This window comes from Cavia porcellus, unplaced genomic scaffold, assembly GCF_034190915.1.
Source record: "Cavia porcellus strain 051 isolate PalLab524CR breed Dunkin Hartley unplaced genomic scaffold, mCavPor4.1 scaffold_4, whole genome shotgun sequence".
Taxonomy (NCBI): domain Eukaryota; kingdom Metazoa; phylum Chordata; class Mammalia; order Rodentia; family Caviidae; genus Cavia; species Cavia porcellus.
Genome location: NW_026947487.1, coordinates 83,582,169 through 83,607,277, shown reverse-complemented (window position 1 = coordinate 83,607,277; position 25,109 = coordinate 83,582,169). Strand labels below are relative to the sequence as shown.

Here is a 25,109-nt window from a genome sequence, read left to right as displayed (position 1 = left end):
TGAACACAAGGTTACTCTATCACTGAGTTACGATCCCAGTCCCTTTTATTTTGAGAACGGGCCTTGCTAATTTGCCCAAGCTGGCCCTAGATTTACAACCCTTCTGCCTCCACTTCCTGAGTATCTGGGATTTCCTGAATAAGTCTCCATATCTTCCCTTTCACTATTTCTGGTGATTACAGAGTGTTCAGTTCTGTCAGGCCTTGTCAAATTACTTTGGATCTTGGAACTCTCACAAAATTGGGTAAATATTGCTTATAAAATTATTTTACTTAGAAGACTTCTGCAATGCAGGGAGTGTAATTGGCTAGCCTAGGAGCCCACTATTAGAGCTTGGGGTCATTGGATCTGAATCCATTTAAACTCACAAAGACATGAGCTCAAGGCTAAAGCTTCCACTTGGCCTAGACATGTCTTCCACACATCTTAACTGAAATCTTTAAGACAAGATCAATTGCCTGTATATCTGGAAATGAGGTTGATTCTTATTTTCTTTTTTTTTTCTTTCTTTCTTTCTTTTTTTTTTTTTTTTTTTTTTTTTGTGGCGATGGGGAATCAAACTCAGGGCCTTGTGCATACAAGACAAGAACTCTACCACTGAGCCACATTCCCCAGCCCATGCAGTCTGAGAAATTTAGCAAGACCCTATCTATGGCAGACTGATCAGACAAGCCCACAACCTCCCAAATGAGTGAATGGTGAAAGCTTAACTAAAAGGGATAAGTGTATCATTTTAGAGCTCCAGGAGGTTCAAAACCCTGTCTCAAAGAGACAACAACAACAACAAAGTAGATTTCAGGGGCTGGGGATTTAGCTCAGCAGCGCAAGTACTTGCTTGCAAAGTGTGAAGTTATGAGTTTGATCCTCAGTTTAAAAAAAAAAATAGTGGCTTTCAGCTTGATTTCCAAAGATCCTAAGCCAAATCACAAAACAGAGCTTCTTTTTAAAATTTTTTTTGTTATTTTAAGGAGGACAAAACAAAACAGAATAAAATAAATCAGAAGAGAACAATGCAAGTGATGGAGGGCTTCAAAACAAGGTAACAGGAAATCAGTAATGGCTACCATAATGTCTCTTGTTTTCTTCAAAATAGCTTCCATACCCCCACACACAATAAAATCAAGCAAAAAAAAAAAAAAAAAAAAAAACAGAAGAAAACCAATCAAAAGGAAAGAATGAAAGCATTATAGGACTTCAACACATGACAACAGGAAATCAACAATGGCCACCATAATCAGCAAGTATTCTGTCACTTCCCCTGTGCAAGCCAGGATTGATAGTTCTTTGTGGGGTATCTAAGCCAGTGTTGTACAGACTCTTTCAATCTGCAGTGCACATCCTTGAATAAATGTTTTGTCTGCATTTCTTATATTTTTCCTGGTTTTTTTTCTCTTCATATATTTATTGAGATTTGCCTGCTGGATATAATAACTGAATTTGGTGGCTTCCCATTTTATGTTATCAAAGCCTATATATATGGTAGATTCCAGTGCTCTCACATTTTTAGCTGAGACAGGAGCTGTGACAGATAACTTGATGTACCCTAAGGCACTCAGTGTGTAAACTCATAGGACATGGGTTACCAATGCAGTTCCTCACACCTATGTCTGCTGGACAAGCCACACAAAGAAAACCAGAGTCAGATCAAGTTAACGTTTTTTTATTAGCCCGTGTTTCATAGAAAAAGAGATATAGCAAATGGCCAGGGATATGAAAAAACCCTAATTTGTACACATCACTCACTGTACCTGGGGAAGCAGACTCTCCCACATCAGGCACAGCAGCAGCATTGGCCTGATGCCCCTTTGCAGACATAGCCCTGGGCATACTTGGCACAGCCTACGGGGCAGCAAGAGCAGCAGCTTGGGGAAGGAAGGAAGAAAGGAGACAGAGAGAGGTTACAGCAGATTTATCCCAATGACAGGCCTGCCTCAAGCTATGTTCCTAGCCCTGGGAGAAGCTCAGCCCCAAAACTACACACATGAGGAATATCTCAAGGATGTGGTCTGCGCTCGTCTGCCTGATGCACTCTCTGAGCCTCAGTTTCCTTATCTTAGACTAAAATCTGGAAATCGGCCATCTGGAAACCACCTCTGCCCAAGCCCACATTCCAAGGGAAGACACACTCAGGCTTCTTTCAGGAGCCGCCCAGGTGCAGGAATCACCTGTGAAGAGGAGAAAGGCAGGCATCGAGTGCACAAGGTAACAAACGGGACACAGCAGGGTCTCAACAAATACACCCAGCTCAGTTCCAGTCCAGACCTGCTGGCTCTGTCCTACTGAAGACGCAAGGAAGTCTAATGCTATTTCTCACAGACTAGCATAAGCCTTAGGTCCTTGGTCTAGAAAGAACAAAGTTCCTTGCCTATGCGGTGCAGGCACCCAAACGCTGGACTGAGCACTGGTCTTTAGTGGAGCAGCCTTAGTTGTCTGGGTGACAAGGGAAACAGAGGTCAGGAGCCGGAATACTCTTGCCTCTGACATTGGAGTCCTTGGGAGGATGGTAATGCTCTCACTTGTTAATGGGGGATCCTGACAAGGGGGAAAAAAAAGCACTAGAAGGCCAAGAATTTAGCTCAGTGGCTTAAGTGCCTGCCTGGCAAGCATGAGGTTATGAGTTTGACCCCTGGTACCAAAAAAAAAAAAAGCACTAGAACTACTAAGTCAGTTCCAGTCTCAGTGCGGTGCCCCTTCCACTTCTAGGGACATCTGCTCTGTTGTCGTGAAATGGATACTCTAAGCACCAAAGCTGGAAGTCTTTAACCGGGAGCACACAACCATTTTGGGGTCCATTTCGAGCATGGAGACTGGGGTTCCAAAGCCGGTAACAAAAAGGCAAGCAAGCAGCTAAAGGGTGTGCCAGCCTCAAGTCCTCCGCTTACTTCATAGGTGACTCGACCGTCCCAAAGGGCCCGCTTCCCCCCTTGCGCCCACCCTGGCCCTGCACGCGCTGGCTCCGCTGGGAGCACAGCCCGCGGGCCTTGGCCGGGTCAGCGAAACTCACAGCTGGGCCTGGGAATCCTCCCACCCCCCCATCTCCCCCCTACCCCCGCGCTGGTCCGTGTGCACCAGGGCGCCACCTCCGGGCGCCCCTGGAGGGACGTGCGCCGCCGCAGGTACTCAGTGTCCTTGCGGCCTTCTCGCTTAGTCTCCCAGTTTCGATGTCCGCCAGATAGCAGGCCCTCTACACCCCCTTGCGTTTGGGGAACTCGATCCTCGGCCTTGTCCCTTCTGCAAGCCTATCTGCAACGCTGCGGTCCTCAGCTTCACCTTTGCCCTGAGTCTGTGTTCAACCCTAGTAACCTCATCAAGTTCCTGAATCGATGCTAGCGGGCTAGTGCAAAAGACTACCCTTGTCATGTAAGGGATGGGGCCTGGCAGGCAGGCTGGGGAAATGCGTAGGACCTGTCGGTCACAAGATCCCAGAGCAACAGGAGAACCCCTGAGTAGAGCTTCTCCCAGAAGATATGGATGACATATATTAAAAGAAAAGCAGCCGGGAATGGTGACACATTCCAGCACTGGAGAGGCTGAGGCAGGAGAATCGTAAATTTGAGATCAGGCTGGGCTACAAAGTGAGCTCCAGGCCAACCTCAAAAACTGCTATCCTGCATGACTTTACATGATAGCCCGCAGATACGATGTATACTTTTATCCTCTTTTTCTCTTGGCCCAAGTTTGCTCTCCCATAACCATTTACCTCACACTTTTCACATAAAGTTTTGTCATTCTTGGCTTATCTCACCCAATTCTTTCTTCCGGGATGCTTTGGATTGGCAAGCCATTTCTAAAGGAAACACCCTACAGTACTTAGATATGAACTTCTCTTCCCTACATTGCCTGTGCTTCTCTGGTCTCGGTCTTTGGATCCTTCCTCCTCTACACAGCACCAGGTCAACATAATGCGGGTCTGTCTCTCCCCTTTTCGACCCTGAGGGATGTACAGATGCTTTATCCAGGTCCTCCTAAGCCTCAAATTCACCTAGGAGTGCCCACAGCCTAGTCGTTGGCTGCAATCCAAGATGGCAGTTCCAAAAAATAGAAGCCCGGCTAAAAGAAAGAAAGCATTAGGTGGGGCTGGGGATTTAGCTCAGTGGCATAAGCGCCTGCCTTCAAGCAGGCAGTCCTGAGTTCGATCCCCTGTACCGATAAAAAGACAAAAAATAAATAAATAAAAAAGAAAGCATTAGGTGATACACAAACTGTGTATTATGTGAAAAGGCAGGAGGCACGGGTGATTTTCTTTTGTTATTCTTTCCTGTGGCATGACATTTAGTTGCTGCTGTTGTATCCTACGGAATGACTTGAATTCTTTGGATCCTTTCAAAGATCCTAAAGGGAGATGCTATTTGTGAGTCCACTTTACTATTGGCCAGCTACAACCCAAGTTCAGGTAACTTGCTCATGGTCCCAGAGAAACCTCCCTTGGCCTGGGGATGTTCTTGTTTGTCTGCTGCTGGAATCTTACACAGAAGCAAGACTACAGCTGAGGCTGAACAAGGTTCTTACCCCATCCTCATCTTCCAATCCAGGGTGAAATCCAAGCTGATGGGTCTTTCTCAAGAACCTTTAAACAGAAATCTGTCTCTAGGAAGTCTAGGCAAACACAGTGATTATGATACAGAGGAAATAAAACGTAACTCCCTACCTGCTTGATGTCAGACATGCTGAGTTCATGTTCTCCAGAATTGAAGAGTGAATTCTACGGAGCAGAGGAGGTTAAGAGCAGGAAATATTTATTAAGAGAGACAGCTCCTGAGAGACAGGAGAGGACCTAAAGTGGGTTGCCAACCAGCCCACTTCTCAAAGGAAGTTTTTAGAGCAAAAATCACAAGCTGGGTACGATGTGGGTCAAAACTATGGTTAACCAATACAATTCCCGTAATATTGACCCAATGCGGGAGGCAGGTCAGGTAGCAAATGTTCATGGAAAGAACACAGACCTTTAGGAAGCGACTGATCAGGGAGTCTTGGTCACCCACTAGGATGACTTTATTGGACCAGGTGGCATCAATTATTTTATCCCCTGGGGAAGCATGTAGGTCTCATCATTCCATCTTTATTTTGAGGCCTGTCCTCCAACAGATGCATCTGGGATCACAGGTGTAATGTGTTCTCATCCTCTACACTGACTCCCTTGAGGGCCTAGCCTCGTCTGACTGCCTATACTATTTCTTCCGAATTTAGCTGTCTATAATAATGTGCCACTGCTTATTAAGCCATAGCCAGGAGCCAGACCACTTTCTCATTTGCTGCATGCCTAGACAAACAATCTCTTTGGAAAAGTAAACTCAGAGAGGTTGAGCGGTTTGCCAAGGCCACACAGCCAGGAGGAAATGGTAAAATGAGTTATAAACCAGAACTACTTGGTACTAAATCTCGTGGCCATAAGGCATCAGGGGTCCCAGTCTGGGGGAGACAGGGAACAATAAGAGGTCAGAGAGCAGACTTACCAGTAGCAGACCTGGCTCAAGATCTAACCCCAGCCTCTGAGGATCTTTAGTTCAGGTGAGTGCTGTTGGATCTTGGGAGTCTTGTTTTAAGAGAGCTGCTCAGCCTCACCTGATTCTAGCACTGGGCAGACAGCCTGGAGTAGGTGACAGGGCCTACAGGAACAGATGAAGGCTACACCATAGGAAGGTCCTCAAGAATCAGATCTGTGCTTTCTGCTTGCTCTCTAGACCTCAGAATGAAAGTTTGGACTCAACCACCTCTGACATTATTTCTGTGCTAATGCTGAATCAGATCTTGAGGGGAAAAGGATGTGGGGAGGTTAGTCATTGGCAGCTCCTGCCTGCCCAGCTTGGGTTCACTCCCCAGTCTCCCGGCCGGCCCTCAGATTCCCAGAGGTAGTCCCACACTTTCTTCTTGCAGGAGGTACAAGGAATCACTTGGAAGCACAAAAAAGACAGCGAGCCAATAAGGAGAAATAGCACTTGGTGAACATGTTCCCAGCTCAGTGCAAGGCCAGATGTGTCCTGATCAAGGCACAGTAACCCCATTCCTCACCCCTGCAGGTTAGGCTAGGCCTTAGGCCTTTTATCCAAAAGAGGCAATGTCCCTTCAATCTGGATAACTCAAATTATGATGTGAACTGAGGATCTATGGGGAAGCTTCATCTATATTAAGATCCTGCGGCCTACTTGACCTTGACCTTGGCTGAACATTGGGATCATGAGCCAGGTGTGGTGGTGCACTCCTGTAATCCCAGAATTTGGGAGGCTGAGGCAGGAGGATTGCTGTGAGTTCAAAACCCGTCTGGGCTACAAAGTGAGTCCAAGGCCACCTGAGTCACATAGTTAGACCCTATCTCAGAAAAACAACAAACAAACAAACAAAACATTGGGATTGTGGAGGGAGGGCATGTGTCTGTTGAGACTCAAAATTATCTTGGGCCTTGAGTAGTTATTTATCTCAACTTTTGTATCTGACCTAACATTCCCATGAATAGTAGATAAATTTCTTGGAATGTATTCCTAGCTGACCTTTAGCCTCCACCAATGCTAAAGCTAAAAATGCAAAACCTATAGGATGGAGTTCCCTGGCATGTTTACCAATGCATTTAGTAAGCACACTGGTTTGTGACTCTCATTTGTCTGTGACTGTAAAAATTCATATAGTGTCTTCCATCATGGGACATGTCAATCACTGTCATTTGAATCTGTGTTCTGGGGCCGTAGTCATCCATATTTGACTTAAAAGAAACTGTGTGTGTGTATTGGTTTTTTGTTTGTTTGTTTTGAGACACGGTTTCACTATGCAGTTCAGGTTGGTCTTGAACTAACTTTGTAGCCCAGACTGGCCTGGAGCTCTTCCAGGGTCAGCTTCCCAGGGATGGGATTACAAGGGTTGCCACTATTGCCCAGCTCTCTTACTTTCTTTAAAGCAGGACTGTTTTTGACATTGGACTGAGAGCTCGGGGCTCAGCCATGCAGACCACAGCCGTTTGGAGCCTCAAAAACTCTGACCTCTGAAATGGGAGTCACTGGAAAGATGACCCCGCTCAGGGCTCTAAAGGTCTGAAACAAAAGACTAAGCGTTAGAACTGGGAAGAAGAAAAGGAGTCTGCGGCCAATACTCAAGATGTGTCCTCTCCTCTTAGAAACATCTGCTCTGCGGTTGGGAAGCGGATTTAAAAAACAGTGCTGCTGCTGGGGGAGCAAGAGTCCTCGGGGAACATCAGGAAGCCTGGAGAAACTGCAGGTACAAAGCCAAGGGAGAAGGAGTACAAGGGGAAAGGGAGAAGGACTCACAGTGACTCAATCACAGTGAGTCCACTAGGGAGGGTGGAGCCGGCGGCGCGCTCCCCGCCTAGTCAGGGTTGGCCGCGGCAAAGGCCCCCGCTGCTGCGCGAGCACCCGGCGGGACGCGGGCTCCAGGAGCGCGGTTCGGTGCGTTCGGCCTCGGGGGTGGCACTTTTGCTCACGCTGGAGTCGCAGGGCCTGCGCGTCTTTCCCAACGCCGTTTCTTGTTCCCGCCCCTTCCTGATATCATCCAAATAGCTCCTCCTACCCCGCCTCTCCTGGCAGTTCCTGGAACTGGACTTAGGGACTTTGTGTCCCAGACACCATTAGAGGCTCTAGGTCATTTACGGAGTCCCTGTGCAGCCCCAGGCTCGAGTTTGCAGCCTGGATCGGTGCCGGTGAGGACCAGAGGAAGGGAGTTTCTCGAGCAGAGGACTGATGTGGATGTGACATACTCCTCCCCGCCTTGCCGGTCCATAGCCACATTTAGGTCCATAGCCACATTTAGGTACATTGTCCAGCCTTCCTCTGCCTGAGATTCTCCTGGAGCTACCCACAGCCTAGTGACCCATCCCACTCCCGGACAGCAGTTTAGAAAATGGGGTGTGCCCTCACGGGAGGGATCTGGGCAAGTTACATTACAGACCTGGTCAACATAAGAGGGCAGCAAAAGTGACTATTTTCCTTTTAATATTCCTACTACATACATAACAAAGTTGGGATTAGTCCTATTGGGTCACTTCCATTCTTTGCACCTTCCTAAAAACACTAAAGAGGAAATACGGGTCATGAGCCCATTTTTCTAAAGAGAAAATGAAGGCGCAAGGAATTTATGTAAATTGTTAGTTTCAGACCTAGGCATTGATGCCTCTGGGAGTGAATCCACTCAGCATCCCAAGGAAAGAAGGAAGTCAAGAATAGAGACCTCTGTCTGTTTTTGTTTGTTCTCCTTTCTCTCTTGCATTCCCTCCCTTTCTTTCATTTCTTCATCTAACTATCTCACTGTGTTATCCAGGCTGGCCTAAGGCTCCGAATTTTCTTGCCTCAATCTCTCAACTATTGGAAATACATGCATGTGTTGGCCACAGGCAAAAAGATTCCAATTTTGAGGCCAGGCTGGGCAACTTAGTGAGATCTTGCCTGGAAACAAAATTTTAAAAAATCTGGGGATGTAGTTCAGTGGTAGAAAGCTCGGCTAGCACCAATGAGATCCTGGGTTCAATCCTCAGTGACAGGAACACACAACACACTTTTTTCCTTTGATCTAGGTATGCACTGAATACCACTTGTAGTGCTTGAAATCTTTGAAACAAAGCAACCCTAAAGCTCAGCCCTAGACAGTGATTCTAAATTTCATCAGAGATTAAAAAACATTCCTTAAAAAATGTGATGCTAAATTTACATGTCAGTTTGGCCAAACTATAGCACCCCATTCCTTGCTTGAACATCAGATTTCATGTTGCTGTGATATCCTTTTTTAGAGGTGATTCACATTTACCTCAGTAGACTTTGAGTAAAGCAGATTCCTGTCCATATTGGTGGGCCTCGTTCAGTTAGTGGAAAGTTTTAACATATTGAGGTCCCAAAATGTGAAAAGAACTCTCCCCCCAAACTACCTTGGGATTAAAACATGCAGTGCCAACCCCTGGCAGGATTTCCAGCTTGTCCACTTGCCTTGCAAGTTTCAAATCTGTTAGTTCTTACAACACCGGAGCCAATTTATTTATTCACTTAGTGTAGGACAGAGTACTGAACCCAGGGCCTCCCCCACTGAGCTAAATTCCCAGCCTTCAAAATTTTTTTTCTTTTTTTAAATTTTAGGCAAGGTCTCACTAAGTCACTAAATTGCTCAGTTGTGCTTGAATTATTGATCCTCCTGCCTCAACATCCCTGGGGCTGGGATCACATACTACCAGCTTGGGCCAGTTTCTTAAAATGCATTACTGTTTCAATTTCTTCAATCTACATACATCTTATTAATTCCATTTCTTAGGGGAACCAGTAGCAACTAGCAACATAAATATGAATACTTTAAAGGAGAAAATATTGAATAAAATTCAGGTGGTAGCAGAAATGACAGGCATCTTTCTCTCTGTGCCCTAAGGATGGGCGCTGCCTTGCTCGGGCAACTACTGATCCCCAGTACTGATCACACTTTTGTGGACCTCAGGTCAAATGCTGAGATGTTAGATGAAGATAATCCTGTGTGCACATGGTGGCTCAGTAGGCCTGGCTTCTGTGTCTGGAGGGAGAATACATATATTTTAGATTTATTTTAACCAGCAAGACTCAATTGTGATACTCCCTTTACAATAAAGGAAATAGCCACAAATTGGTCCTGCTACTCGGGTATAAGTAATACAGGTGGGATTTGCACTCAGGCAGGCCGCCTGTGGTATCTCCCCTTTACCACACAAAAGACAAGGACTGGAAATCTGATCTGCATGACCGTGGGCGGTGCATAGGTCTCTGTCTCTGTGCCTGTTGAGACAGGATTCTCCATAATGTCTGTGTGGATAGACTGATCCTAGTTGCCACTGCTTATTAAGACCTAGCCAGGAGCCAGTCCACTCATTTATCTCTACATTGAGATCTCTTTCCTCTACAAATGAGGAACTGGAGGCTCAGAGAGGTTCAGTGATTTGCCAGGTCACACAGCCAGGAGGTGGTGAAGTGGGCTGTGAGCAAGGTCTGCCTGACATCAAAACCTACCCAGGGCACAGGCTGGCTTCTGAAATCCCTTGTTCTCTCCGGGAATTGGAGGGCAAAGTAATCCTTGCCTCTGGGCCAGACTCATTTTCCTGTTGCACAGAACATCAAATAGCATTCACTCAACAAATAGCCAGAGGCACTAACCGTCAGTTTTAATTATAAATCCCCCAGTGCCTCATTCTTTCCTAATGAACACCACCACACCCTCCAAACTGCAGAATTCAGTTAGACACTAAGTGCTTTCTCTGGATCTAATCTCTTGTTTGCTTTGTCTTACCAGAAAAACCCTGGGCAATTCTCTCCAAATCCTGTCACTTGGCAAGTTGGAAGTAGGTACGGTGGGGGTAAGATAGAAAGGAGGAGCAGAATTCAACCGGAAGTGGGAAGGAATTTCCAAAGACTCACAGCAGAGTCACAGTGGGCAGCTCTTGGGACCCTCCTAGCAGTGTCCCTGCACAGGTCAAGCCTGAGGACTCTTTGCAGGGAGGGCCAGACAGAGTGTTTTAGTCTGCATGAATAGCCTTGTATAACTGTAGTGTTTGTAATTATCTTATTTTCTCTGTTATTTTGGTCCCCATATATTTAAAAAAAATTCCCATTGAAACAGAAATTGATTTTGTACTTTCCTTTGCTTGCATCTTAGTAACCCATATTTTTATTATTTATTGGGGGAGTCCTGGGGACTGAACCCATGTGCTCACATGTGCTAGATGAATGTTTCCCAGTCCTTTAAAGATGTGGCGACAAGCTCTAAGTTGGAAAGATTGGCCGCAAACTTTCAATCTTCCTAAACTGCTGGCTTTTAATCCTCCTGCCTCAGCCACCTGAAAAGCCTGAGGTTGTGTGCCTTTCTTTGTTTTCACCAAAGTTTAGGTGTGTAACTGATAGAAAATCAAATCACATAATTTGCATAAAGAGTTTGAGGAGCTCCATGTACAATTCAAGCAACTGAGTATGTGCAGGGGCGCATGGCTGTAATTCCAGCTTCTCAGGGGCCTGAGCCAGGAGGAGTGCAAGATCCAGCCCAGCCTGTGCCACTTAATGGTACACTGCCTCAAAATTATTATTATTGGTACCGGGGATCAGATTAATAACCTGGTGCCTGTCAGGCATGCACTTATACCGCTAAGCTAAATCTCCAGCCCACTGTCTCAAAATTTAAAAGGGTAGAGGAATATAGCTTAATGCTCCCTGAACCCCTGGGACAAGAATGGAGGAAGGGAGAGACTTTACACAAGTGGAGTTGATTCCACTTTGTAGTCACTTTAAGCAGAAAATCAAATAAGAAACACAAATTGACAGCGAAATCTGAGAATAAAAAAATACAGATCGAGAAGTTTCTGTGCCGGGAACATCCTGTAGGAACCGCCAACCCACCATACGATCTGAGGCACTGTGCTATTCTACAGTCGACGCTCAGTGAAGAACCCTAGTTTCTGTAAGACATTCAGCCCACAGCCCAGAACCCAGGGCCTGACATTTCACCCCCGAACCCAGTACTCCTAGTGCAGTCCCTCACCCTGATTTCCAAGGCACACAAACCAAACCAGAGTCGGAATCAAGTCAATAACTTTATTATCAGTCACATAACTTCATACAAAACGAAACTTAGCAAATAGGTCAGGGTTGTAAAAAAAAAAAAAAAAAAAGGTTGTTTCTGTTGTTCTATGTACACGTGGGAGCAGGGCGCGGCGCAATTAGGCGCAGCAGCTGCACTTATCGGACGCCCCTTTGCAGACGCAGCCCTGAGCGCATTTGGCACAGCCTACCGGGCAGCAGGCGCAGCAGCCTGGAACAGAGAGAGGGTGGCGGAGATGAATACTGGGAAGAAAGAGACAGGGGGTCCCGCCCTCGCTCATAGGTATCTCTGGAGGCGCGAACTTCCCCCAAGAGCACCGGTGACCTCCTGGACTGCTTAACCCCCCCAGAGGGCGGTGTGGCAGGCTAGGCACACGCTGGGGACGGTGACGGGACAGAGGGCGGAGAGGGTCCCACTCACTCTTCTTGCAGGAGGAGCATCTGCACTCTTTGCAAGTGCAGGAGCCGGCGCAGGTGCAGGAGCCGCCTGGGAGGAGAAGAAAGGTAGACGAATGCGGGAGAGGCCGTAAACCTGCTCTTCAGCTTTACAATGGGCCCCGAGGTCAGCCCAGCCCCACACCAGGCCCATTCCCCTCACCGGCAGCGCAGGAACAGTTGGGGTCCATGGCGAGCAAGGCGGCGGCCGGAGTCCGAAGGGCAACTCGAGCGGGTGCTGGAAGACTCGGAGGAGGCGTGGTGGCGCGCAGGGCTCGGCGCGCCGCCTTTATAGTTGGTAGGCTGCGCGGCGAGTGCAAAAACTCCGCCCGGCACTCAGCGGGCGCGGAGTCACGAGTGGCGCCCTAGGGTCGAGCGCACCGCTTGTGCACACGGGTCGCCGAGCGCAGTTTCCCGGAAGCCGCCCTACGTGAGCCTCCGGGCAGCCTTGGCGCACGCAAGGGGCCGGGTGCAGAGTTGGGGGCGGACGGGGACGGTACACTCTGTGCCGCGTGTGAGGGGCTGGGTCTTGCACTGGACACCCTGTCCCCTGCGAGTCCCTCCGCCGTGTGCACATCTCTCCCCACCCGCGTCCTGGATCTGAACCTGAGCTGCTAGACCGCGGGCAGAAGCGGGTCTTGGGAATTCTGCCTACCGGAAAGACTGATTGTGAGTATGGACAGGTTACAGAAAAGTGTACTGGCTCAGGTTTGGGCATTGTATTGCATCATAATAAACGATGGGAAGCCAGGTTTGGTGGCCCACATATATAATCCCAGCCCTCAGGGAAATTGAGGCAGGAGAAGCAAGAGTTGAGAGCTAACTAGGTTAAAACTCTGTCTCAAAAAACAAAACAAAACACAAAACTTTACAGAGAACTGTGGAAGTTACTGATGATATATCCACTGTATATTAATAGTGTGTAACGGATTGTATTGGGAGTATTATGTGCAAGGTTTCATTTAATCTTATAACCACCTGGGGGGTAATAATTGCCCATTTTTATTTACTTACTGGCAGTATTTGGGATTGAATCTAGGACCTTCACACTGAGCTACATCCCCACTCCACCTCCTTTTTAAAAAAAAGTCTGATACAGGATAAGCTAAATTGCTAGGCATACCCTGAATTTGGTGATTCTCTGCTTCCCACAGTGCTGGGATCATAGGTTTGCACCGCCACCATAGACTTTTTCTCATTTTGGAGAAGAACTGAAATCCCAGAGAGCTCAAGTAATTTGCCCAGGAACAGAGCTAGTGAATGCAAAATGTGGCCCTCAAATCCAGCAAATGCTGAAGGCTGTCTAATAGTATGTATCTCAAGGCAAGAGATGAAGCCAGAGGTCACAAGTCATGTCCCCAGGAAACTTCTCAGGGACCCCCAAAGTGAGTAGAGAGGAATAATGCAGGATCCCTGCTAGGATGGAGGTTAAGCTCAGGGGGAGATGGAGCAGAAAGGAGAGATCCAGTTCAACCTGGGAGAAAATGGGCCAGGTGTTGGACTAGAATCAGGTGTTTGCCAGCCAGACAGGGCCATGGCGCTGTACTGACAGCCTTACAACATGTGGAAGTGAAACACCCCCCAGAAACTTTCTTCCCCAGCAGATGCTGCAGAGAAGAGCCAAGGTGGTTTCCTGATTCCTCTCTGGACAGTCACATCCTGCTTCCTTGCCTGCACATAGCCTGCCCTCTGTGCCATGGTCTTAGGTCACCATCCTTGGATTGAGTCATCTGAGTAGTTGGGAAATGTTCTGCGAGGCTGCTTGGAAGGCTGCAGGGAGATGAGGCGGTCTGGCTGTCCTCAAAGCCCTTACTGGAAGCTACTGTGGAAATGTCTATAACTCAGCCCAGACGTCACTTCCTCCTGAGAGCTGCCTGACCCCTTGCCTACAGATGCCAGTACAATGTGCAGGTAAACATGTTGTCCTTTTCCTTCCCAGAAGTTCCCATGCCAGTGATGTGATGGAATGTGTGCGGTCCTTGGTTAGTTTCTGTGGCCCTCTGTCCTGCCAGCACTGAAAAGTCCAAGAGCAGCCACCACCTCCTCCCATCTGTTTGTGTCCCAGCTCCTAGCACAGGGCAGGATTTGCAGTAGGCACTCAATAAATATTTGTCACATGAACTGATGTAGGTCATACCCTGGATCTCCTCTTTTCGAATTAGCACTCTGGTTACAAAATGAAAGTGAAACATTTTCACCACCCTGAAACTGGGTGCTTGCATAGAAAGAGATGAGCTGTCAAAAGGACTAAATTCCAATGGTATTTTAACTGCTACCCAAGCCATTCATTCATTTTCTCCAATGATGGTATACTTCGGTTTTCCTTTAGAGCGTCAGCCCTCACACTCTTGATCCACACAGTTTCAATGCAGTAGGCCCCATCCATGGACTCCCAGACAATTCCATCTTCCTGGCCACTGCAGGTTTTGACCTGGCCACTCAGCTCTGCATGATAAAGAATCAGGAAATAATGGTGTGGTGGGGTGCAGGTCATAGGGAGGATGGATGTAGGCAAAACCTGTCATGCACATTGAAAATTCTTCCAAAAAATGAGAAACTGGGGCCAGGGCAGGGGATAAAAATGATTACAGTACATTGTAGGGAGCCCTTTGAGCTGGAGAGTGGTCACACATGTGGGGTTAAAGCAAGGCCAGCCCTAAAAACACAGCCCAAAATAAGCCATGTAAACAATCTGTTCCAGCTCCAGGAAGGTAAGGGGCCCAGGCCAGCCAAACAAGTTGCTAGGCAGTGGGGTTGAAACTGACTTGGTCCTCCTGGGTGTACACACAAATGTGCTACAGTGGTTGAGCAGTCCCTTTCCTCCCATCAGGCGGGTAAGGGCTCCACCTGACCTCAGCTTTCATCTCTTCTTTGTTTTCTCCACCTCTCATCATTCTTCCCCTCTATCCCCAACATATAGAGCTGCAGCTGGTTGCTACGGTACAGCCAGTGTATGTACAAAGCTTCTAGAATAAAATCCATTCATTTGTAAAACTAATAAAGAATTAAGGCAAATTATAATTCAGGCTAATTGTTTCATTTGAAGCTTTAGTGGTGGAGAGCCTTTGGATAATAGTCTGGATCATGATCAAGGAACTGGTTATAAGGATGTAGTAGGCAGAGGCTGATGATAGGTGAATTTTTACATATTTTTAAGTTAACCTAAACATAATTAAACCTTCTAAACCTTGAAAAAAAAATCAGTGGTGGCTCACACCTGTAATCCCAGCACTCAGGAGGATCCTTGTGAGTTCGAGACCAGCCTAGGCTACAAAGTGAGCTCAAAAAATCAGTGAGCAGGTATGGTGTTACATACATGTAATCACAGTACTCTGGGAGGCTGAGGCAGGAGAATCACAATTTCAAGGCCAGTCTAGGAAATTTAGCAACTGGAGATCTCTCTGTGTTTCTCTCTGAAACCCTATTTCAAAATGAAAAAAAATTAACCGGGCGTGGTAGCGCTCTCCTGTAATCCCAGCACTTGGGAGGCTGAGGCAGGTTGCAAATTTGAGACCATCCTGGGCCACAAAGTGAGCCCAAGGCCAGCCTGAACTGCATAATGAGACCCTGTCTCAAAACGACAAAATAAATAAAATGAAGTAAATTTAAAACAGCTAGGAATATAGCTCAGGATGAATGTCCTATGTTCAATTACCAGTATGAGGGAGGGCAGGGAGAGAATCAGTGAAACTTTACTGGGCATATATGGTTTCCATCCATGTTTGAACCTGAGCAGCTGTGAAGCTTGTTTCCTTTTTTTTTTTTTAAGTGATCAAACCCAATGCTATACCACTGAGCTACATGCCTAGTCCTTTTAAAAATTTTTCTAATGTTGAGATAAGTTCTCACTGAGTTTCCCAGGCTGGCCTGGAACTTCCCATTCTCCTGCCTCAGCCTCCTGAGTACCTGGGGTTACAGGCTTACACCACCACACTTGGTATGAAGCTGAGTTTCTAAAGCCTTTTGTCACCTGCTGAAAATAAAGTCTTCACAAAGGAGATGGAGCTTGACAGAATCATTGGAGCACCTGGACCCAGTCACATCTGAAACCGTCATGAGCCAATGATTGCATTTTTTGCTTCAATCACTGGGACAAATTCCTAACTGGTCAGAGAAGACTATCCTATGAGCTGTGATTTTTGGTGGGCTCCAATTCTTCACAATACAGTTGATCACAATGATTCTAAGTAAGACTCACGTGAGCAACAGCTGAGGTGAGAGGGGAGGGCAGGTCCAATCTGGAGGGGACCAGCAGCCATCAAATATTTGACAGTGGTCATTCTGAACGGTATCTATGATCCTACAATATATCATCAGACTTTAGCAGCTTATGACACTATTTTATAGTTTCTTCTGGAGAACAGGCTGGTCTGGAGGAGCTAAGATGTTACACCAACAAGCAGAAACACTGAAACAACATACAGGATTTAGAGACAGATTTATTTATGTTGACAGACACTGATTGAGGTCATTCTCAAATATCAGGCCCTGATCTCTGGTAGTCTAGGGCTTACATAGGATAAGCAAGCAGGAAGTACAGAGGCAGAATAGCTTGTCAGTGGGGGATTACATGTGTATCATAGTGAACAGCGATACATCACAATAGCTATCTGTTTCTGAGAGACAGGAGCAACCAGAACTAGAACAGGAACTGTTACCTGCAACTAACAAACTGAAGTGTACTGTCTGAGCAGTGTGGGAGCATTTTTTTTTTTTTTTTTGTCTTTTTCCTTTTTATCGGTACCAGGGATCGAACTCATGACTGCCTGCTTTCAAGGCAGGCGCTTATGCCGCTTAGCTAAACCTCCAGCCCCACGTTTTTTGCTACAAAGGTTCAGCTCGCTCTTCAGCATGTTGGTCTCAAGGCAATTAGGCTCTTTCTCTGGTAGCTCAAGGTACCAAAGATAAAAGTCCTAAGGAATCACAGGGAGTAACTGTGAGTCTTTGAAAGCCTGAATCCCGAACCCCATGTGGGTCACTTTTACCACATTCTTTTGGTCAAGCAGTTGCAAAGCCTGCCCAGATTCAAAGGCAGGGGACCATGACTCCACTTTTTGATGGGAAGAGTCAATGAGTTTGCAGCATTTCTAGTCCGCCACACTGGTGGTGGGGAATAGTATTAAATATCTACTGTGAAATAGGATGTATACTGAGAACATCAAGGTCTCTGTGATGGTTTATATCTAGTTGTCTCCCAAAGCCTTGTGCACTCGTAGGTGGTGATTTGGGAGTGTGACTGGATCATCAGTGTGGGTTAGTCCACGGGTTTATAGCTAAATGTGATTTTGGGAAGTGAAGCCTGGTCTGAGGAGGTGGCTCACTAGGAGGATGGCCTAGAAGGGTCTATCTGCCTTCCCTTCCCCCTTGATTTGTCTGTCTCTGCTTCCAGCCACCATGCCATGAGCCATTTCTCCTCCATGGTCCTCTGCCATCTGCTCCATGTGTTGGAGCCAGGGACTGTGGACTGAAACCTCTACAAACTGTGAGCCAAAATAAACCTTTCCTCCTTAGAGTTGCCGGTATTGTGTCTAAGCGACTAGAAAAGTAACTAACACAATTTCTCACTTAAGGTCCAGCACAGGGAGAGAGCACATACTTACCGACTCCCTCCTTAACATCAAAAAACCCCAACAACAACCCCCCCTCCCCAAAGACCCCCAGAAGACAGATGCTCCTGTCATCTCCACTTCATGGATGAGGTCATGAAGAGTCGTACAAGGTCATGCCAAGCTTGCAGGTGGTAGAATTGCAGTTTAACCTATGCCTGCATGTTTATGGAAAGAGGAAATTGGGTTTGTTGTCTGTGGTCCTAGGGGCAGAACCAGGGCAACGGGTGGCAGTTATAGGGATAAGGATTCCGCTCCAGATGAAAAAAGCTTTTCTTGCAATTAGAACTGGCCGTGAGTGCAAGAGACCGCTTTGAGAGAAAGGTCCTGTCCCAACAGCTATGGAACCGGAGGCTGCTGGACGCAGCATCGGTTAGGGTAACTGAAAGACGTTAAGCCTGCTCTTAGGGAGATTCTGATTCCAAGGTTTTTGCTACAGTCTTGTTTCCTCCTCTTTCTACTATCTATTCTTTACTTTGGGTGGGAGTGTATTAATAACTCCCACCCCAAATATTGCTACATAGCCCACTGACCCACAGTTTAGCAGATTAGGACAGGACATATGTGTTATTGCATGTATTACCACACCTGCAGGTTCTGTAAGGCAGGAACTTGGCAAAGTTTAGCTGGGCCTTCTGGCTCTAGATGTCTCACAGACAGCAATCTAGGTGACAGCCAGAGTTGCAGTCATCGCAGGAACAGTGGGGACAGGATCTGCCTTCAGATTCCCTCATGTGATTGTGGGTGGGATTTCCTTCTTGTGGACTGCTGATCCAAGGCTTTGGTTACAGTTTCTTGGGAGCTGACAGCTGGAGGTCTCCAGCTTCGTGGCCGTGTGGAACTTCTCCAGGTATCTCACAGCAGCATGGGGAGCCAGTGAGGGCCAGAGAGTGCCAGCAAGAAGGGTGAGTATCTCACCTGTTCATCCTCGGTGAGATACTGCTGCTGCATGTATTCAAAAGCCTCCAGACATGACGTCTCCCAGGATGGTCCATAAATATGACAGTCCCCTTCAGCAGAGTCCATTCCTTCCCCTGCCCTGCCACACAGGACTGGGATGGAGAGGAAACTTTTCACTTCATACTATCAGAAAATGTACACCATTGCCAGCCTCAGTCAGCACAGATGAAAATTTGATTTTAGAAGACTGTTTCTGTATAGAAGAAATTCTCTTGGTACTCTTATGTTGTTCCTGAAAGTAAAAATCTTCCCCCTTTTCAAGTTACTGGAAGTCAGCTTCACTTTTTGAGGGGAGTGGTATGGAGGAGGATGCCAAGGATCTAACCAGGGCCTCATGGGTGCTGAACATGTGCTCTGCCACTAAGTCTGCTTCATTTTTCCTCCAACTTTAGAAATTACATTGTGGTGTTTTGTCACAAAGCATGCAAGTGACCTCTCATCACTTTTTTTTTTTTTTTTTTTTTTGTATTTTTGTATTTTTACCAGTACCAGGGATCGAACTCACGACCACGCGCTTGCAAGGCAGGTGCTTATGCCGCTGAGCTAAATCCCCAGCCCCAGACCTCTCATCATTTTTGCAGTATTGTGTTTGTTAGCAGCTGGTCGTCATGTCCAGGCCATATTCAAAGGGACAGGATTCCAAAGGCACCCCACCACCCACCCTCGCCACCACCACCATGGCTGGGGATTGCTGGCTGCATCTACAGAGTCTGCCTACGTCAGCAAAGAGGCCATAGCCAGCCATCTGACTTCAGGCTCTTTGCACATGCTGCTCCTTGGGTCTAGAAGTCTCTCCCTTCACTCTCCCCATCTGTTGGGTTTCAGTGTAAAGGTCATTTCTCCAGAAAGGCTTTCCTAGGTCTCAAGGCAGCCTGAGTCCCTCTGTCTCCAGAAAGTCCATCTGTTCTTGGTAGCACTTTGTACAGTTACAGTTACTCATCCTAAAGGAGCTACACATAGCCAGTGTCCTTGAGCCGGGAGCTAAAGATGTCCTTTGTGAACTCATGCCCTGCAACAGCTCTGTAATATGGAGCTTTGACTCCCATTTTATAGAGGGAGAAACTGAGGCTCAGTGAAAGGTAAAGCCCCTCCTTGGTGAGGGGCTGAAGTGGGCTTGTGGTGCTGTTGGCCATGCACTTGGCCTGTTTGCTTCATAGCTTCTGCAGGTGTCTAATCCTTCTCCTCGCCCACCCCCTGAAGGCTGTGGGTTGGGTCTGTGTTGCTCGGTACCATACCTCAGGCCCCTGGCACAATGCCTGACTTATGGTAGGTGCTGGGGAATAGGAGAAAATTGAATTCCACCAGTGACCAGGAAGGAGACCCCATGCAGGGCAGTGCCTGCCTTGTGGAGAATCCATGTTAACAGCTTGCACTTTGGGAGAAGCTAAATCCTGAGGCATCACCCTCATTACCCCAAGCCCTGCCAACCCACACCCCTTACATGTAGTCCATGGATTGCTCCCCACTATGAGCCCCTAAAGCCCATTTCAGATGCTTTCTCCTCCAAGAACTTTTCTCTGAGCTCCCTAACTGATGGGGGTTCTCTCTTACTGGAGCCACCAGAGCTACATTTTTTAACCCCACTTCTCCCCTGAACCTCAGTCTCTCTTTTGTGAAAAATGAAAAGAGCTTGGTCTAGAAATTTCTTTCATCTTCAATATATCCAGAGCCAGGCATGGTGGTACATACCTATAATCCCAGCACTAGGGAGGCTGAGTCAGGAAGATTGCAAGTTCCAGCCTAGCCTGAGCTACACAGTGAGCTTCACAGTTTCTAGAAAGGAAGAAAGAAGGAGGAACGCCTCCAGGATTCCATTCAGGATGTTCTGGGGGATGCCTTCACCCTTCCCTCTAGTCTGTGAGTTTCTTGAAGGTCAGAGGCCATTTCTTTTCATGTACTCTGTGACCAGCTCAGGCAGGGTAATTTAGACATCCATAAATACATTTGTGAAGCATGGCTAGAGCGCTGGATTGAGATGGTAGACTCAGTGGATATTTAAGTCCTTTGAACTTCTCAGAATCCCATGGAAAATCAGAAAAGACCATTCACAAAAAGGCTAAATGATGGCAAACAATAAATAATATCACCAGAAACACAGCAAAGTTGGAGAACTCATACTACCCAATTTCAAACATTATAATAAAGCCATAGTTAGTGATGTGTTGCACATTGATGCAAGATCAATGGATCAGAATTAGAAATCTGAAAGGAAATCAACACCTATTAATGATTTTTGACAAAAGTGCCAAGACAATTTAATAAAGGATAGGTTTTTCAAATCCAGTTTTAAGATAACTGGATATCCACATGTAAAAAATTAGAACATCCCACACCAGACAAAAAATTAAGTAAAAATGGGCCATAGAACTAAAATTATAGAACATTAATAGGAAACAGGAGAGCTGGGCGTGGGGGTGCACATCTAGAATCTTAGCATTTGGGAGGCTGAGGCAGGAGGATCACTGCAAGTTCGAGACCAGCCTGGGCTACAAAGTGAGCTCAAGGCTAGTCTGAACTGCATATTGAGACCCTGTTTCAAAAGAAAAAAAAAAGAAGAAGAAGAAGAAAAGAAAAGAAACAGGAGAAAATTTTCATAACCTTATATTAAGCAAGGGGATTTTAGATACGATACCACAATCTATCAAAGAAAGAAACTGATAACTTAGACTTCCTCAAATTTAAAAAGTTGTGCTTTTAAAGAAAGCACAAATGAGAAAGTAAGACAAGTTACAGAGCGGGAGGAAATTGAAAAACTCGTATATGATAAAGAACTGATTGATATCCAAGATATATAAAGAATTCCTATAATTCAATAATAAGACAAACTACTAAATTTAAAGATGAGAGAGTAGCCAGGCATGGCAGCACCCGCCTGTAATCCCAGCATGTGGGAGGCTGAGGTAGGAGGATCCTTGCAAATTCCACACCAGCCTGAGCTCAAGGCCAGCTTTAAGGGCATAGCAAGACCTTGTATCAAAAAGACAAATAAATAAATAGGCAGAGATCCATATCCAAAAGAATTAAAAGCAGGGACTCAATCAGACATTTATATGACAATGTTCAGAGCAGCATTACTTATGATTGCCGAAAGTAGAAACAATTCAAGTGTTCACTGATAAATGGGTAAACAAAATTATGTATGTATATATGATGGAACGTTTACTCAACCTTAGGAAGAAATGAATTGTAACACATACTACAACGTGGGTGAAACTTAAAAACATCATGCTAAATGAAATAAGCCAAACACACAAAGATAGATATGGTGGGGCTAGGGGTTTAGGTCAGTGGTATAAGTGCCTGCCTTGCAAGTGCATGGTCATGAATTCATTCGATCCCTGGTACTGATAAAAAAAAAAAAAGACAGATATGGTATGAATCTACTTATGTGAAGTATCGTAAATTCATGGATACAGAAGGTAGAATGGTGGCACCAGGGGCTGGAAAGAGTGTTTAATGAATACAGAGTTTCAATTTGGAAAGACGGAAGAGTTCTAGAGAGGGTCGATAGCCTTGTTTCACGATGATGTAAAAGTACTTCATGCCACTGCATTGTTCACTTATAAATGATAAATTCTATTCTATGTATATTTACTGCAATAAACAGAAAAAAGTAGGCAAAATATTCAAATTGATATGTCATCAAAGAAAGCCAGTCAGGTTACAATGGATAAGCACATGCAAAGATGTTCCATGCCACTGACCACTGTGAGAATGCAAACTAAAGCCACAGTAGGCACCACACCATGCGTTCTAGAATGGGTATGACAGAAAAAGTGAGAGCCAGACATGGTGGTTCATGCTTGTAATCAAAGCTACTTGGGAGGCTGAGACTGCACTGCAAGTTCAAGATCAGTCAGAACAACTTAATGAGACCTTATCTCAAAATAAGAAAGATAGAAAGGGCCAGGGATGTAGCTCAGTGGTGGAGCACTTGCCTGGCATTTGTAAAATCCTTGGTTTGATCCCCAGCCATTAAAAAAAGAGAGAGAGAAAAAATTGTCGGTGAGAATATGGAGAAATTGGACCCTTTATGTATTTCTGGTAGAATTATAAAGTGATAGCACCACTTTGGAAAGAAGTATTTTTTTTCAAAAGTTGAACATAGAGCAATTCTGCTCCTAAATATCTACCCAAGAAAAATAAAAATATGTCCATACAGAGACTCATGCACATTCATTCATAGCTATTTATGAGCACATCCATGCAGCTCAAGTACCCATCAACTGGTGAATGGGTAAACAAAATGTATTATATTGATATACTATTCAGCAATGGAAAAAAAGCAATATACAGGATCAGATTACAGTTCCATAGCAGAGTGCATGAAGCCCTGGTTTGATCCCATCATGGTAAAACAGAACATCAGATTACTAACAACTGGGGCTGGAGATTTAGCTCAGCGGCATAAACACCTGCCTTGCAAGCAGACGGTCGTGAGTTCGATCCCTGGTACCGATAAAAAGGAAAAAGGAAAAAAAAATTACAAACAACTGCATCAACATAGAATGAATCTCAAAAATATTATGCTAAGTGAAAGAAGCTGGACATAAAAAGGCTACTTATTGTATTCTGCTATTTATATGAAATATCCAGAAAAGGTATACTCAAAGAAACAAAAAACAGATCTAGGGATACTTGCAAATTAGCTGCAGACAGGTGCAAGGGAACTTTTGGATAACAGAAATGTTCTAAAACTGATGATGGTTGCTCAATTCTAAAAATTTGCTAGTACTTAGGGAGCAGTTACAATGAGTGAATTTTATGCCATAAACTGTATCTTGATAAAAATAAAATAAAGGCATTCTTGATGAATGCCTTTAGTGGATCAGAAACTTTGAGAACTTCCTGAAAAATCCAAAGTAGATGAGAGGCAAAGTAACAGGGGTCATCATATATAAAGACCTTTCAGTAAAGGAAACAATGAAGTTATATTTTAAAAAGAAATGGTGAATAACTGAGTAGAAAAAAAGATAAAGAACAGGAGCCAGTTATCACAGGAAATGACCACAAAATTGACAGTAAACTAACGAAAATGTGTTCAAACTCACCACTTTAAGGACAGATGCAATTTAAAACTAGAATGTCATCATTTTATCTACCAGGTTTGCCAAAATGCCAGGTTAACAGAATGCAAGGAAATGAAGCATTAAAAATACTCTGATATTAATGGTGATGTACAAATTGGAATAGCCTCAGGAGAGAACTATTTGACAGCTCCTACTAAATATGAAAAGGGGCCCGGTGTGGTGGCTCACAGCTGTAATCCCAGCACTCTGGAGGCTGAGGCAGGAGCATCATTGAGAGTTTGAGACCAACCTGGGCTACAAAGTGAGCCCAAGGCCAGCCTGAACTGCATAGTGAGACCTTGTCTCAGAAAATAGAACCACAATAACAAAAAAAAACTAACAGCCACCTAAATGTTCATCCATCACTCTGTAAAAGGATTCAAAAGTGAAGTACAATAACCATTATATAGAGAACGTATATTCTCTATAATAGTTATTAGGTTTTTATCTTTCCTAAGATCCTATGCAGATTGCTGCTGCTCCCATGGTCTTACCCCATTCTTTTCATTGCATATTCATTATGATCATGCTTAAATTAATTTCATACTGGAGGATATTTAGCTAGACTTCTGCACATACAAATGATACACTGAATCTCTTAGGTTGAAGGTGCATACATTTTAAATTTGAATAACTACTGCTAAAATATCCTCCTAAGTGGCTCTAACCAATTTACACTACAGAAGGGAATGGAAACATGTAACCATTTATCCACCCTTCTCTGTTAATCAGGTTACTAATCCTTGTAAATATCAAGGCCTCATCCTTAGGCTTCATTAAACCTTAATTAGCTCACTGTAGGTCCCATATCCAAATGCAGTCAGTCACATTGAGGGTTAGGACTTCAACTTGAATTTAGAGGAAGGATAATTCAGTCCAGAACACACAATATAGCAACTAGTTTCTATTGTATTTAGCTTTTATTATTTTATTTTTTTAGACAGAGCTTTGCGAGGCAACCCAGGCTGGTCTTCACTCTAAATCTTCCTGCTTCACTGGGATTACAGGTTTGTACCACCACGCCTAGGATGCTTTTTAAAACTAGCATTTTAAACGGTTTTAAAACAAGTACATATAAACTGTACCATCTTAAGTACCTTTAAGTGTACAGTTCAGTAATGTTTAGTACATTGAGACCGAAAGAGTTTTCTGGCACAATAGAAAATCAAAAGTACAAAAAGAATAGGTTTATTGTGGTGAGGACGTGGGAAGGAGCACACAACCCACGGCAGCTGGGCCGTCTCCTTCAACCGGAATATTGGGGGTATGGGACATATGTAACCTTTGAGCAGGGGTGATGCTTAGGGCGGGCACTGATGACATACTAGGAGCTGACTGGAATTTCCTTCCGCGCAAACAGAAAGAGGAGTTGCAATTAAGGCTGAGGAAGAAGCAGGAATTGGTAGGCCTTCCGCTTTGGCCTTCCACCATATTAGACCTCTGCCATAACAGTACAGTAATTTATTCTAGGGCAAAACCTTTCAGAGACAGCGTTGCACCCCATC

General features: G+C 45.3%; 1 protein-coding gene and 2 long non-coding RNA genes across 6 annotated transcripts in view; 1 reads left to right on the top strand and 2 right to left on the bottom strand.

Moving 5' to 3' along the window:
* Positions 1-1,705: 1,705 nt before the first annotated feature.
* Positions 1,706-5,855, bottom strand: LOC134475618 (uncharacterized). The gene is made up of 3 exons (XR_010046795.1): positions 5,454-5,855; positions 4,649-4,702; positions 1,706-2,165 (listed from the first exon to the last, which is right to left on the bottom strand). It is a non-coding gene; the product is annotated as an uncharacterized LOC134475618 (long non-coding RNA).
* A 5,659-nt stretch (positions 5,856-11,514) lies between these two features.
* LOC100727780 (metallothionein-2) lies at positions 11,515-12,333 on the bottom strand. Its single transcript, XM_003472084.5, has 3 exons — positions 12,133-12,333; positions 11,956-12,021; positions 11,515-11,745 (listed from the first exon to the last, which is right to left on the bottom strand). The coding sequence occupies exons 1-3, from the start codon at positions 12,158-12,160 to the stop codon at positions 11,654-11,656; spliced, it is 186 nt and encodes a 61-aa protein (XP_003472132.1). The 5' UTR covers positions 12,161-12,333; the 3' UTR covers positions 11,515-11,653.
* A 156-nt stretch (positions 12,334-12,489) lies between these two features.
* The window catches only part of LOC106028133 (uncharacterized), a 54,331-nt gene continuing 41,711 nt past the window's right edge, over positions 12,490-25,109 (top strand). For all 4 annotated transcript variants that reach the window (XR_010046973.1, XR_010046972.1, XR_010046970.1 and 1 more), the window contains exons 1-2: positions 12,490-13,880; positions 18,367-18,480. This is a non-coding gene — a long non-coding RNA (uncharacterized LOC106028133). The remainder of the gene's footprint in view (positions 13,881-18,366; positions 18,481-25,109) is intronic.

Bases quoted from the DNA above. Each gene is read 5' to 3' on its own strand.
- LOC100727780 (XM_003472084.5), bottom strand. From the start codon at position 12,160: ATGGACCCCAACTGTTCCTGCGCTGCCG. The intron at 12,022-12,132 runs GTGAGGGGAATG...TTCTCCTCCCAG, and splicing joins CAACTGTTCCTGCGCTGCCG to GCGGCTCCTGCACCTGCGCC. The intron at 11,746-11,955 runs GTGAGTGGGACC...TCTCTGTTCCAG, and splicing joins ATGCTCCTCCTGCAAGAAGA to GCTGCTGCGCCTGCTGCCCG.